The sequence below is a fragment of the Erithacus rubecula genome (assembly GCF_903797595.1).
Source record: "Erithacus rubecula genome assembly, chromosome: 2".
Taxonomy (NCBI): Eukaryota; Metazoa; Chordata; class Aves; order Passeriformes; family Muscicapidae; genus Erithacus; species Erithacus rubecula.
In genome coordinates this window covers 72,298,205-72,314,500 of record NC_136685.1, presented here as the reverse complement: position 1 = coordinate 72,314,500, position 16,296 = coordinate 72,298,205, and the positions used below count along the sequence as shown (strand labels likewise).

Here is a 16,296-nt window from a genome sequence, read left to right as displayed (position 1 = left end):
AGCACTCAAGACACCATGTACAAAATTAAAAATAAACTTCATTTTCCTACCACTGTTGCTACCTACCACAGTATTCACAAGGTTTTCTTTTTAAAGAAACCAGCTTATACAAGCATATTCTTGTGACAATAGGTGCAATGTCATTTGCAACACCACTAAAAGCTAAATATATATCCATATATATTTTTATATTTCTTCTACTTCCCTTAACTTTTTGATTAATTTGTTCTTAGTTCTGGGATGGCATGAAAACATTTAAATCCCATCTTTAATGAGAAGATACTACAAGGAATGAGCTTGCTTTGCTGATTCGTCATAAAGAGCCCAAACCTTTATTATCAACCACAGAGTGAAGATACATGCAATTACTACAACTATTTACTGAAAACACACTTGTTAATTCTGTGACTGGCAGTGACATACTGTGCTAGGTGCTGGCTGGTGCCAAGGCAACTGCCAAAAAAGCTGCAAGTCCAAAAAGGGGAAAGGAGAGGATTAAAGTATCGTTCCTACTTCCAAGAATAAAGTACTCTAAATGAGCGAGTCACTTGCTAGGTAATAATTTTCTGGTGTTTATATGGTAAACTTCTGCAAAGTGAATTGCTGTTGGCATTGCCAGAGTTTACAAAGCAAAGGTACTTGCCAAAAGGCAGCTTCGCTGGAAGTATTGTTCAAGTAAACATGGAATGGAAAGTTATTAAGCAAAATGAGCAGCTAATTTTGCCGTGATCCTATCAGGAACATGGAGTATTTTCATTTAAACGTCAGAATCTAAGGTACAAAAGAGCACACAGCGATCACGGGAAACTTAGCAGCACGTAGAACAGAATCCTGGCTATAGTTCATGAAGGAATGGGCTTATTTTTGCCAACTGAAAAGAATAACATGTCTCCAAAGCACACTGTTTTCACTAATGTAGTCAGAGAACTACATCTTTAGTCTAGATATGCATGAATACACGTGCACTTAGTGCTCAAACTCACACTCCCCTATTTTCATTTCTTTTACAGATTTAACAGCAAAGTAACAAAGTATTCAGCTTAAGTTTTCTTTATCCAAGTAGTTCAATAGTTGGTTTTCTTTCTGAAATCCCTCTGCCCAGAAAACCACTTGTGTAGCTAGGATGGATGGGATCAGCCAACTCACATCTGCACAATAAGTAAGCAGCAAAAGAAACTCAGCATTTCCAAGGATGTTCCCAATACCACATCACGCAAAAAAGAGATTCTGTCCCCAGTTACATATATTTCATAAACACTGGAAACTACTATTCAGAAAAAAGTTCACAGGTTCACTGGTCACAGATGCTCATGAGGTATTTTGTAACCATTGCTGTTCTTTTGCCAAAAGCAGTCTACAGGAATCACGAAATCTTTCCCCTCCACCACCCATCATATGCTATGTGAGGCCAAATGAGAAAATCTTTCAATATAATTTCACCAAAATATTGAAAAAATTGCCATTAGTAGAATGATAATTAAAGAATTAAATATAAAAATAAATTTTGAAAAGTTTATTTTCGGTTCTACAACTCTCAACATTTCAATTAAGTAGAAGTTTTTTCCTGTTTTCTCATACTTTCTTCTCTCCCCTTCTTTCAAAAACGTGACATGAAATGGCAACAGTCAAACTTGCTGCTTCATTTTCATTTTCTAAGAAGTTAAAAATGATATTCAAAATGCAGTTCCTATATAAGAGGATTTCAAAATTTCCATTTAAAAATTCCTTACATTTTCAAATTGTAAAGCTGCAGCTTAAAACCCTTGAAAACACTGACATTTCATTCCAACAATTAAAGACTTTTTTAAAAAAATCAAATTTTAAAAAAAGTATATTCTTACCTTGTTTTCTAGCTAACATGGTTTTGTTAAGCAATCGGTGATTTAATTCTGCAATAAATTTCCTTTCACTAACCCTAATTTTTCCTTCCTTATGATACAAGCTGCTTCTTGCAGATGTTTTCAAGAATTAAAAATGTAACACTTAATGACTTCAAAACTCATAATTCTTCAGTCAGCATGAACATGTCTTTTTGTCTTAAAAACATTACTCACGTACAGAACTTTGCTAATTTAAATTCTAATTTATGCTCATATTTTAATTAAAATGGTATCTGAGCTGCTGCTGCTGAAGAAAGAGGATGCATTACAATGGTCTACATTATTATATATGACATTATTCAAAAATATAGCAAAAAAACCCAACCTGTTAATTTGTAGCATGGTATATATTACTGAGTACCTTCAAGTACTTTACTTTAAAAAAAGTCAAACGACATAAAAGTGCAGCACAGTACACATACCAAGTGCACAGTGACTGATGGCTAAAAAAAACAAGGGAGAAAATGTTTACTTAAGAACATCTGAAGTATCATCTGCACCCTACTGAATCCAGGGCTTCAAGTGACAGCCCATCCATCTTTAGGAAATCCTAAGCCACTAAATAGGACTTTGAGGGGCTGAGATGGCTGAAAAAAGCCTGAGAGACACAGGGAGTGACTGTCAAGGCAGACTTGGGGGTTCAGAACTTGCTTTCTTTGCCTTAAATAGCTCAGACATGGTAATCAAGATATATTCTGCAAATCTGTTTTACAGAAGTAAATGTTAATCTACTAAATTAATGACAAAAAGAACCATCCTGCATACATAATTAGAACTGCTGAGATTTTTAGGCAGATCTTCAGTTACTTTGAGAACAAAACAATATATATCGGTATACTAATAACAATAATTCCAGGTTACATCAAAAGGTATTCACTGTTGTAACAGCAGCATACTAAGGCATGAACAAAAACTAACGAATTATTAAAACATACTAATTTTCACCTAAATTCTCAACAGCCTTATAAATCCATAGCACTTCATGTATATGGAAAACACCTGCTTGAATGAACTTATTTTAGACAACATTTAGTCTCTTTTTTGTTGACATGCATGAGGTGAACTTCAGTTCTGCCTCATCCCAGCTCTCTGCTCACAGGGTTGCAAAACTGAGGTTTCCACTACCAGCCTTACTTCTCCACTACTTCCACATTCCAGCATTTTCCAAAAGACTTCTACTGAGTGCAACAGCACCCAGCCAGTTTTTGCAGTCTTTCAACTTGCCCTATTTTTAATATACGTCTAACACTACTGTGCTTCTCCTGGGAATGTGAAATAGTTTATGCAAGACATTCAAGAAGGAGAACAAAACAGGACTATGATTCCACCTGGGAAAGTTGTGAGGCTCTCTCAGGATTGCTGGACCCACCTGGGGACAACAGATTGCCCAGTACTGATCTTTTCCCATTCACAGCAAAGGCATTCATTCCTAACAGATCCCTGCAATTAGTCCTCAGTCACACACAGATATTCTGCAGGACACAGTGTCAATCAGATGTAAAGCTGGGGTTGGAAATCAATTACTGAATATGGGTTTTTTAGGGTTTTGCATTACATTTCATGCAGACCACTGCAAATTATTTTAAATTAGAAAATCTAACTCACTGTACCATGCCATATCTCAAAAAGGAGTTACTAAATAGGGCATTTTTCTTCCCTTCTTATGCTTGCCATCTATTGAGGCAGTTACACTGATTAAATGGTCTGATGTTATGCTCAATGTCCAATGAATTTCCTGGTTTCCATGAAGTACCTTTTTAAAACTGGATCACAAAAATAGCACTGGGAGAATTCCAAATGCAAAATACCCTTCAACTTATTTACAGCCAATCAAGTGTTCTTAATATTTATTTTCCTTATTAACTGTTCTCTAGACAGTCTGTACAGCACTTCTTTTCCCCTGGAGATCCACGATAAGCAGGGAATAGAGATAAATTTTGACCAAAGTGTATGGAAAAATCATTTCAAGTGAACAGTGGGTCACTTCTTTTAGGAGGGGATAGGGAGCAGCACTTACCCTGCTGACTTCTTTAGGAGCCGTTTCATCTAAAAGGAAACAAACCAAACAATTAGGCACTCTGGGAAGTTTCTAGACCAAATGAAGAACAAGATAAACTTCAAACTATTTCTGCACATTGGTACAAAACTTTCCTAATATGGTTTGACCAAGTGATTGAAATATCCTGAGACTGGCTTGCATTTACAATGTTTTAAAAACTTCTAAAGCAAAAAATCAATTGAAATTAGGATAAAGAACTTAGGAATTCTATCCTGACTTAGTAAGAATACAAGATTTCATACATTTCAGAATGAAGCTGGTAGAGGCCAGGTAAAAACTACATTTTATTCCAGTTCTGTAAGGGTACTGTTAATTCTGCATAGTCTGAGAATTGAAGGCCTTTGCTACCAAATATATGCCACCAATATACCATTAGGAAGCTAGTGAGCAGTCTTGAGTCATCTGTTCTAATATCAAAGATGATACTCCCATTGACTTCTTTGGAAGTGGAAAAAAAAAGTTTTGTAGCCATAAAAAAAAAAAAGAAGAATATCACTGATGTGATCTGGGATAACATGCAAAATAAAGTAAATTACAAGATACTTTATATATATATACACATACAAACTATAATATTTTGTCCTTTCAAATGCAAACAGACTCTCATGCATTTTTGGTAGGTTTAATACATATAAATAAATACAGGTACAATGTCCAACCTAAAACACTGAGAAGCATTTTTGAAAATGCAGCTGAAATTTCTGAAAAAGCAGCAATACAGCAAGAACACATCTGCCACAGAAGGAGTTTCCAACTTCCAGTTTAACCACACCAAAAGTAGCTTAAACACACCTCTACAAACCTCCAGTTGATTAGTTGTTTCTGAAAACATGAAGACAACTAATTGTAACCTTTTATTTGCTCCTAGGAATCATATTACTATATTTTGGAAATTAAAATTAAGTCAAGAAATAGATTTAATCTCACAGAAAATACCATATGTTTATATTTGTCAAATGCTCTTCATATCTTGCCATTTGAAATGAACTTCTACACAGTAAACGTAGAAAAAAAAACAGGTTTTCTAGCAAATAGATTTAATATACAATTTCTGATTAAAGAATTCCCTGTAGCAATACAAACTTCCCCTCAAAATTGAGTGATGCCAAGGAAAATAATGTATTTCACCACTATGAGGAAATATGAGTCTCCTCTTAATCCCAGCCAAATGATATGCCACTAATTTACACATGCAGAACACAGACAAACTTAATTCAGCTATTTAAGGCAGTTCTGCTGCTTGCAGTGCAGTGTGTAACACATGCTCTGCCACGTTCAGTGATGTTATCTTCCTGAAGCAGACATTCTACATACCCATTACAAGAACAGCCAGAGCTACACTCAAAATCCATCTCCCCTACTGCCTGATTTCTGACACTGAGCAACAGGAAATGTGAACAACCGAAAACAGAGTGATGATATGACACTTGGCTTGGAGTGTACTCTCAGCTTTCAGTAACCAATGGATCAAACATTTCCTCAACCAGTGGTGATGCTTTTCTGTTTAAAGGATGGGGTTTTCTTCCTCACACTTTTTGGGGTGTGAGATTTTTTTTTTTTTTTTGGCTGGTTATTAAACTTGAGTCATCAGCCTTCAGCATTCTCAAAATGACATGAGCTCCACAGTTCAAATACCTAATATGAGAAAAACTGTTTTGTTGGCTTATTTTTTTTTTTTCTTCAATCTGCACACTGTGTATTTCATCTGATGCCCTCTATTCACCTTATTTATAGAGCCAGTGATTCTACACATCTCTCAAGCAAGTCCTTCTCTGGAACATACCCCATCTAAACCTTTCTGGTTTGAGAGGTCTGGTCTGATTCACTGCCAGTAACTCTCATACTCCTGTCCCACTTCATCTTGCAAGAAGTCCAGAACTACAGGCAATACTGCAGCTCAGAAAAACACAGCTAGGACTTACAGAATGGCACAGGGATGATTTAGGGAGTTTATCATCTCTATTTGAAAAGAACAATTCGTAACATTTTAATTGTTTTCTTGACAGTTACTAAGTCCTGGGCTAGCATTTTCAAACATTTATATTTTGCAATTTATGATGTTTATGATGTTTCTCTCAAAATTATAACTAAGACCCCCCCCTCCACTGTATGTGCAAAATTGCTTCCCTCATGTAAAGAAATCAGCATTTATCAGAATTACCTTTGCCACCTATTTTAGCTCTCACTTGGTACCTTTAGTGCCCTGGAGAACCATACCTTAAATAAAAAAATTTAAATCTCATCTTCCAAATTAACTTCAACCCTGCATCCTCTTACCCAAGTCATGATGTATATATTGGCAAATATGGGTAAATCATACCAGTGATCACCCTCTACTGGAACAAAATCAATGTATTGTAACATATAGAATATAAATGACTACCATCACAATTCTATTGCTTTCACACCATTGTAAGACAACTGCTACTGCAGTTTCAGCTTAACTACCTACACAATTCTAATTAACAACTGCACAGTACACACAGATACGCATAATAATCGTTATAGTAATTAAAGACAGCATCCATCTGGGAAAGCTTCCATACTAAACCCAGCCATACAAGATAGGAAAAAGCAGAAAATAAGAAAGGGAACAGACAGAAAAAAAATTCACAGAAGTTTGGCACAGTATAAATGAGGCAACATTTAGTTTGGCTTGGGGCTCTTTTTTGGGGGGTGTGTGCAAAGAGGTGTTAAATTGTGTAACCATTCATTTAATGGGAAAAACTCAGATTTCGTTTTGCACATTAAAAAAAATAAAATCCGATTTCATACTTGGATTTCTATGCATGCATTTAAAAAAAACAAAACAGAGGCCAATAGGTTTTCAAGAATTGCAAGATGCTAAGCTAGAGCAGTAACAAAGAAAACTTTAATGCAAAGAAAGTTTTGAACATCTCAGACATTAAATTTTGAGGCATTTGCCATGGAAGCAATGATTCCAATGCCCAGTTAGTTTAATCACTGGAGCTCTTCTTGGAAAAACAGTACTGACTTTCTCCCTGGTCTTATGCTGTTCTTTCTTCTGTGTAGTTAAATACTGCTGCTGGTACACTATTGCTGTTGATGACAGCAAACAAATGCTCAGGATTAATTCTGTTTATGAGATACCAGATAGCTCCACAGTCACAGTTTCTTAAGGAATGTTTCCCCACACAGCAGATGTCAGATTGACCTAATAATTTTTCTTTTGAAAATTTGCTTTAGGCTTCAGATAGCAAGACACAAGTTGTTTGTAATGCAATTATACCAGCAGAGACACATTTGATGCTTTTTTTTATTTTTTACCTTGAAAACTGTCATACACCTATAGATGAACTGAAATTCCACATCAATTTGTGTAGATTAGCTAAAGACTGATCTCACCACCCTGAAATAAAGTTTACCAGGTTTACTTTATCTCTGTGGTAGAATGGCATGGGTCAGATGAAATTGGTCAGTCTATTTTAATTGCAATTTGCATCTTTGTTTTAGACATCTTGAATCTGGCAGCTTACATCTTCACTGAATTTGAAAGATCTTTCAAAGACACCTCAGCTGAGGGTGGGTTTCCTAAAGCAGTAACTATCTTACATATGCAACAGAAACTTCAAGTCATCACTCAAAAACATTCTTGCTTCTTAATGCCCAATCTCATTAAGGGCACCTGAGCATCTCTCCTGATTTTCAACAGTCTGGATTTACCTCGCAGTTTAGAAGCACTTGTGTTACTTCACAGAAAACTAACTGTTTAAACACAGATTTAGACATAGAAAGGGAATATTCATTAGATTGATCACTGGTGTCACACTGTGTTTCTTTCCCTGTAGCAAGGCAAAACATGAATTCTAGCTATTTTACATGATCAATAAGATCTACTTTTTTATTTTTAAGATCCTGGAAAAGGATGCTCAGTTTACCCTCTTCTTAGGTAACATGCATCAGACAATAAACAAGGCCTGAACCAAGACTTCAGTGCAGATGGTAAGCAGAGAAACATATTGTCTGCCAGGTGTCCTAAAATTTCAATTCACTCCTTCACATATAAGCAAACAGGGCACTACATACACTAGGAATCAGGAAACTGTGCATTTGACGTACCTAAATCTGGTACATTTGGAAGCTTATTATTTTCTATGGTCTTAGCCCCACTAAACTGATGAAGCAGTTGGAACAATTTCACAGGATGATTTATTCTGGCCAGAAAACTTTCAAAACGCATCTTCTGCAAGTATCACCAGTCCTTGTGAGAACAGAAAGGCAGGAGGATGATCCAGGGTTTTCTTCTGTTTCCAAAATTGCTCAGTAGTACAAAACATACCAATGGCAGCTTCACACTTACACATCCATGACCATAAAAATCTTCAACTGTACAATGTATGTGACAATTTAAACTAATCTAAGCAGGGCATTCTCAGATCTGCTAAAAGCTCCATAAAATTCTATAAAAATCTCTCAAGTTTAGTATACCTCAGCAAAAATCGTGTTGGAACCTGGACTCTGACCATCAGGAAGAAACTTAATAATTTCCAACAGTAAATATGCTTTACGAAGAAAGTCTATGATTATGTTTTATGGTAATTAGCTGATGACTTCATATCCTATTCAACAGGGCTGTTGAATGACAAGAGTGTTAAACTGGTTAGCTCATCTGCCTAATCAGTCAACGAGGTGCAATCACCATTGTTTATTACCAGAATGCAGCCACAAGACAATGAGCTGAAGAGCTTGTAAAACAGTTTATCACTTCTTCACACTTGCCAGTTTACAACTATACCTTTATGTCCAAATCTACCACTTATCTTATCCAACCCACAATTCTGCCCGTCTTTCACTCTACTAGCTGCACTGCAACTTTCTTTAAAATTGATTACATATCTTGCAAGCATGTTTGGTGAAGGAAGTCTCTCATCCAGTAATAACACAATTTCAGATTTACTCTTCTTAGATCAAAATTGATTCCCCTCCTTTTTTTTTTCATTCTGTTCCAGAAGCCCTGGTTGAAAAGTATAAAGTATCCTTTGACTTTACTGCAATCAATGAATCTAAGAAACAGCATTATGACTACTAATCTGTCCTCCCACTGTTGAATACAGCTGTCCCTTTACTCTTGAATGTTTTTCAAATACCAAATTCAAACTTCAAAATCGAAGTTGTATTGTGTTCAGCAAGTGTTTTCAAGAAGGAAAAAAAATCACATTGTTGTTGGCTCAAATACTACTGAGACATACTCCCTAAGCAATTGCATTAAAATCAATTGTATGGCTTGCTACAGCATGCATTGGAAAGCAGAAATACTTTTATGTATTAAATGTCATGGCATTTCTGAAATGTATAAATGATTCAGGATTAAAAGAGATGACTAAAAGAGAACACTTAAAGCAGGTCCTACAAAGCTCCAGCAACCTGAGAAAGTCCCACTGGATCTTGTCCACTGCAAGACATTTGGATATTTTGAAAACATGCATACCTTTTGGACCCTGCTGGGCCTCTTGAGTTCGACTTGCTTATTCCTAGACCATGAATAACCTCTTGCCAGCTCATAAGATGCCTGGACAACTTTAAGGAAAGGTATTTCCTCCTGCTTTCCCAACATCTATATACAGCCCATACTCCACTCTGAGCCCAACGAGGCAAGGGATGGGATCACACAGCTCAGTGCAATGATGTTTCCATCCCTGGCATGGAGAAAGGCTTCCAAGACTTGTTGGCCCAAAGAGAAACCAAGAAATTTCAGCAGGTTGTCAGCTTCTGAAACAGGAAATAATACTGCATATGGCTCAGTGACAGCAAGAGAACATAATAATCTTACACACATTAGGAAGAATGTAATCTTTCGCTTACCCTGGGGAAATAGAGAATTGGATACTAACATTTTTAGTAAACTTTTTGCTTTTAATTATTTCTATTTTGTTCTCATCCCAATTTCTTGATCAGTGTATTCTTGTCTCCTTCGCTTTAGAAGCATAAAATATTGTTTTTTAGGGGAAAACCACGTTCATGTAATAAAAGTATCAGCTATTGGACTCTCAAGTTATGTAAAATTTTCAGCTTGCAGTGTTTATCACTATAGAGAATGAAAAGTAGAGCAAGCTTTGCAGCCTGCCTGATTTTCTTCTTTCTGCACTTCTGACTACATTGAAAACAACTGTCATGTACCTGAATTTTGCAGTAAAACCCTCAGAATTAGCAGAAAAATCAAGACTGAGTATTTTTCTTCTCTTTAGAAGAGCTGACAAAGGAAACAAAAGAAAATGTCCCAGAGGAAAAGTTTGCTAACGTCAACACGGGTAAGGGATCATTAGAGATTCAGATGATAGGTTACCACGTGAGAGGGTGCAGTGATCCAGTGTGAAACATATTTATGTCAGGGGAATAATTTCAATCCCTCTGAAGAAACCATACTGTAACCACAACATAGGTACATTTGTATTAGAGATGTATTTACTTCACTTTGGAAACTGAAAACCAAGAAATGGAAAAAATGCTTAAATTAATCAGGGAAAAAACCTGAAGATGAAGAAGGCAGACTGAAATTTACAAATTAAGCCTTTTTGCTTTTAGGATATTTCAGATGATTTGTTAGTAATCATAATCAAGCTCTCAGTGACTGAGTTGAGTATTACAAAATAACGATGTGCAGATAATTCATGACTTTGGAGTCTTTGAAAAATGACATGTTACACTAACATGATGAACAGATGGAAACCAAGGGAAGATTGAACTATTTACTACTTATCTGTACCACCACTGTGAGTAAAACATTTTGCTTGCAATGAGAAGATTGCTAAAAAAATATACAATTATAACTTGAGTGAGTGGAAAGGAACAGAATATGCAACACAAAATTATAGACAGTTCTCCATGAAAGATAATGACAGCACCTTATGAGTTTCTGAACTAGTCAGTTTTATTCTAAAAAGATTTGATAATGACAGATAATTATAATTCACAGGAATGATACAAGAAAAAATAATTTTAAAAATTATCTTTCTGGCTGCTCAACAACAACAAAAAAATCCAAGTCGCTGTGGAGTTTAGAATTCTTCTACTGACATTTGAACAAATGAAAAATTTTAACTCTCTCTAATAGCAGGTGCAGTGTTAAAAATGCTAGGCCAGATTTAGAAAAGATTCCAGACAGGGATACATGCACTATGATTTTAAAAAAATCCAAAGCAGTCCAGCACCCAATTCCTTGAAATGAAAGGAAGTTAAATACCCCAATGAGGAGCAGATGTGTTGATTTACCATTGCTCATGTGAGAATGGCCATTCATTAAGTTGTAGAGACTCAGCCACTTGTGAACACCTAAGATGATGTTAAAGTTATATGAAATAATTGGGGAAGGCTATTGAACAGTGAGCTTACTAAAGACAAGATAAAAATGTGAGGAATACTGGTTGTCCCTGGCTGAAAACAGGAATGTTCCCAATGAAGCTCTGTTTACATAGCTCTGACTGGTCTTGTGTAAGCCTGAGGACATGCTGTAACAGCCAACATCAGACACTTCAGCACCAGAACACATCACAAAGTCACGGCACCTAGCAGTCCACATGCATCAGCAGATAGTCATTAAATGCCTTGGCACATCAGCATCCAGAGTATCCTTTGACCCAGACTGGTTCTCCAAGAGGTTCCACAAAAGTTGACAGGTAGAACCCAGTCTTCAGTGGACTGATGATTTCTGGGTATGCCACCAGCACACCCTCATGCTACACTATGCCAACAAATCTACTGCATACCAACCTTCAGAACAGAAACTTTGAGAAACTGAGGGTGGCTGTACTATCAGCCACTAATGACAGTCTCATCACAAGAATCTAGCTCCTTGAATCATTAAACTATAAGAAAGGGAGTCAAGTCACAGTAGCTCTACAATTAGGAACATGAAAAAGACTTGGTGGCAGAAATCATCCCATCCTTATGAGTTGCAAGGTAAATATGCCTCAGACATATCCTCTCACAGAGAAGATATTATACTGGAAATTTCAGAAGTAATTCTCCACTCATAGCTCACCTGAGAGATGTCAAAGGAAAAAAAAAAAATTAAAAAATATCCAAAGGAAAACTGCAAATTCAGATTTACAAGCTTATAGTAAATGAAGAATTGGATGCGTTCATGCAAGACAGAATTAATTTCATGTGCATTTTTTATTTAACTAACAAAATCCAATGCAGATGGTAAATTAATTGAAATACTTAATAAGAAATCAGGAAATGCATAAAGAAATCAGCTGGAAAGCTAATAAACTATATCTAAGACAGCAGTAAGAGAAAGTGGAAGTACCACTACTGTTGGTAGAATAAAGGGAACCAGAGCCAAATGCACCTCTTCAGCACGGCTGAAGTTGCCACCTGCTGGGATAAGGAGCTGTGTCTATCTCCCAAATTGTCAATCTAACAGAACTACTAATGATCACACACTGAGAGCCAGCAACCAAGCGAGAAATCTATTCCTGCAAGTATGAAAAGGGTAATTCATAATCTAAGTCCCTTCTCACCATGCCTTCAAAATAGTTCTGAAACAGTCATGATTGAGGAATCTCATAATTTGTCAGCATCATTCTTCCCAACTTCCTTCATCAGGCCTGCCACAGAGTCCTGTCAACACCAACACGAGTTTCTTACGTAAGCAAGCATCACACCACTACTCGGGTGAAGAATTTGGAAAAACAACCCCGTGACACAACTCCTCCTTAGACACTTCTTTATATGCTACAGCTATCTAGTTCAGAAACACCAGAGCTGTGTTAATTAACCCATTTGGGTCTGACATCTACTCAGGCATACGTGCAAGGCCACCCAATTTTCACATGCTGCACTAATTCCCGCAGGAGCTGTTTGGGGACCTGACCATTTCTAGACCTCAGTCCACTTGTTTTGACAACTAATTGCAGGAGTGAGATTAAGCCACCAAACAGCACACCAAAGACAACAGCCTAACAGCTACATAATAAGCTGGTGGTTCAAAAGACAAACATTAGCATAATTAAATAAATCAAGACCGAAAGCAGAAAGAAGAGCCAAAGAGAAGACTTTCAAAACAGAGTTTCAAAAGGAGGGAGGACATGCAGGGAGAGAGGGACAAAGAGACCAGGATGAGCAAGCAGCTTGGACAAAGACATCAGATGCTACCAACATTGATGTACTTTACTGACCTCTCTAGGACTATTTTACCTTCTGACATGGTAGAAAATAATATCCAGTACAAATAAAAAAATACTGTTTATTATAGATCAAAAAACTTAAACTGCATTTAAAGAAAATCATACATCTAAGTCACAAGGTAAGATTTGTACCAAAAAAAATTTCTTTTGTTTCCAATATTGGTCACTGCTACTGTAAAAGAAAAAAGAATGCTGGAAAACTTAAATCCTAAGCTTTAAAAATACAGCTGTCAAAAAAAAAGAAAAAGGTAGTTGCTTCAGTGTGCTTTGCCATTTTCCATCAAGTGAACAGATGGCATTATTAAAATTCTAGTAGAATGAAGTATTTATAAGTTCATTAGACAACACTAACTATACAAAAAAAAAAAAGACAGCAATATTGCAAATAAAGCTGCTGGATTCAAAATAGCATAGAAGTACAAATAAGGGTTATAAAATCACATTTATGAGTTAGTATACAAAAACAAATATGCCAAATGAAGCAAAAGCACAAAAGAAATGCAGAAAAAGCTCTATAAAACAGTAATTTATTTTCCAGGGTAGCTTCCAAGTTACTCCGTGCATTTTGAGCCTGAATTCTATAAAAAGGACTTCAATTTTGACAGTCTCTAAATCAGCTGAAAGGGAAAAAGTCTGTTACATTTGCTTTTATTTAAATGCATATATAAAAATTATACTATGGTGTACAATAAATAAGAATTAAATTGATCCAGAAATAATACACACAGAAATGTAACTCTTATTCTCTGAGGTGATTTTCTTAAGAAATAAACAAAAGGCCAGCCAAATGCATCTAGCACATAGGTCAGTGCTGTAAAATGATGTGCCACACTGACTTATTTGATACCTGAGGTGCTTTAGCTGCTCTTCTCTTCACCATTTAAAATTATTAGCCTACACTGAATTCACTTTGGAATCACTGATTTGTAATTGATTGCCTTACTTTTTATTGTCTTTCTTCCAGCCATAGCAATGTCTCGACTTGGTAAAGTGGTGTCTGTTAGGATTCTAATTAACTTGAACAGGATGCAAATTCCTGTTACCTTCAAAATGTGCCAAAATGGATTTACTATATAAAGAGACAGCTAACAAACTGAAAATTCAGCTTTCACTCCAAATTAATATACACCAGCTCCCATATGTGCAGATTTATTCAAATGCACACCACTTATCTCTGCAACTTTTATTAGTACAATCTGTGTTAATGTTTAACTCCTTTAAGCACTCCGTCCTCTCTGTGCATATCTTATTCAGTCTAACACGTCATTCCTGGAAAGTCTTTGCTTTGATACCTACATGGAAAATGACTCAAAGAGGGACATGTACAACTCCTCCAGAATTTAAAGAACTGCATGGTGCTTCTTCTTTTGAGACACCCATTACCACAGGAGAACATAGACCTGTTGGATTGGGTCCAGAGGAGGACCAAGTTGAAAAAAGGAAAAAATACTTAGGGATTACGTAACTGCAGCCTTCCAGTACCTGAATGGAGCCCTACAAGAAAGATGGAGAGTCTGTTTACAAGAGCACATGGTGACAGGACACGGAGAAATGGATTTGAAATGAGAGTTGGTTTAGATTTGACATTATAAAGAAATTGTTCACTGAGAGGGTGAGGAGGCACTGGAACAAGCTACCTAGAAAAGGTGAGGGTATACCATCCCTGGAAGTATTCAAGGCCAGGCTGCATCGAGGTCTGAGCAACCTGATCTAGGGAAAGGTGTCTCTGCTCACAGCACAGGGCTTGGAACTAGGTGATCTTTAAGGTTCCCTCCAACCCAAACCATTCTGTGATTTTATTACCAAAACCATATCCAGCGTTTTGTCAATGTTTGTCTATTACTTAATCAGATCCAACAGATGCAGCCTCAGATTAGAGTATCTGAAACTGTCTCTTCCTGAAGTGATGAAACTATCTAGAAAGGAATGGCAAGGTGCAGGTCCACACCAGCAAGAATCAATTGGAGCCTGAAATGCCACCTCTGTGCTCTCCCCACTGCCTTGGGGCAGTTTACAGCTGTCGCAGAGAGCCATAGATACAATCTAAAATTAAATAAGCAAAAACACCAGGACATGGGAAAGGCTGGATATACACACCCAGGGATGGAAGCTGAGGGCAGGCAGTGCAGGCTTAAATCAACCACAGAGTTATTTCCTGGGAACAAGAAGGTTCTGGCCTGAGTGAACACCACTTGAGAAGAGAGGATTCATTGGCATCTCAGTTTGCTGATGACTGGGCTATTCAAGGCTAGCTGGTGCCGACCAAAGGAGCCTGAGATTCTGAAGACTTTCAAAGAGACATTGAAAGTTCTCTGCCAAGATGATTGCTACTTATTTTTTTAACGTGACAAGTTCATTCATATGTTATAGCTTAATATTTAATAAAACAAAATGCAATTATCACTTTCTTCAGGCTGCAGACACGGACACATCCTCTTTAGTAAGATGTAGCAGTTGCAGAGATGTCTAGATTTAATGGGTTCTTCCATTCAAAGAAGATGATCACATCAACATTCATTTCTATTTATTAGTTCCTTTAGCACAGAATTGAGTAAAAAGCTTTAATGTTTTAGGTACTTATAGAGCATGTAGAGAAAGGTGTATGTAAGAGTTTACGCTATCTTCTTCAAATCTTGAAATACTTCTTAACAATCAAGACAAACACTGCTAAGTCATACCTCTGAGCATACTCTTTTTTTTTTTTGGTCCATTCTGCATCTAAATGATTTATAATTGATTATTTAGATGATAATATTTTAGGAACAGTTAAAGAGCAAGAGAATTAAGATTGAAAATTATCTTCAGCCTCCTAGTTTTGAATTATTTAGCTAAACCTTAAGTAGAAAACAAGCATAGAGAGAAATTTGCTTTGACAGCACAATGACAGATTCTCTAATCTTGTTCTAAAAGATGCTTGTGATCCCAGTAACTGATTTACGCTGCATTATTGACTTTAATACTCTCTTTTTCCATTGCAATTCCAGATATACTGGTGGAATTCAAACCTACTCTCTAATTTACTTTTGTTTGAGTGCAAGCAATGAAATTGGATAAGGTGTGCCTACAATACCAATGACAGGGTAAAAATTTGTTTGGTTCCAAGAAAAATCCATTGCTAGAGACTACGGTTTTTTTCAAAGACACTTTAGAAAAAAAAAAAAACATCTATTATGTTTGAGTTTTATCTTCGGAGAAATATGACATACGT

The 16,296-nt window shown here is 36.5% G+C and overlaps 1 protein-coding gene across 7 annotated transcripts in view; it reads right to left on the bottom strand.

Annotated features, from left to right (window-relative positions):
* PDE10A (phosphodiesterase 10A) overlaps positions 1–16,296 on the bottom strand; it is a 336,966-nt gene that overhangs the window by 59,617 nt on the left and 261,053 nt on the right. For all 7 annotated transcript variants that reach the window (XM_079297641.1, XM_079297640.1, XM_079297642.1 and 4 more), the window contains one exon: positions 3,898–3,926. In XM_079297641.1, the coding sequence (XP_079153767.1) occupies positions 3,898–3,926 (29 nt within the window). The remainder of the gene's footprint in view (positions 1–3,897; positions 3,927–16,296) is intronic.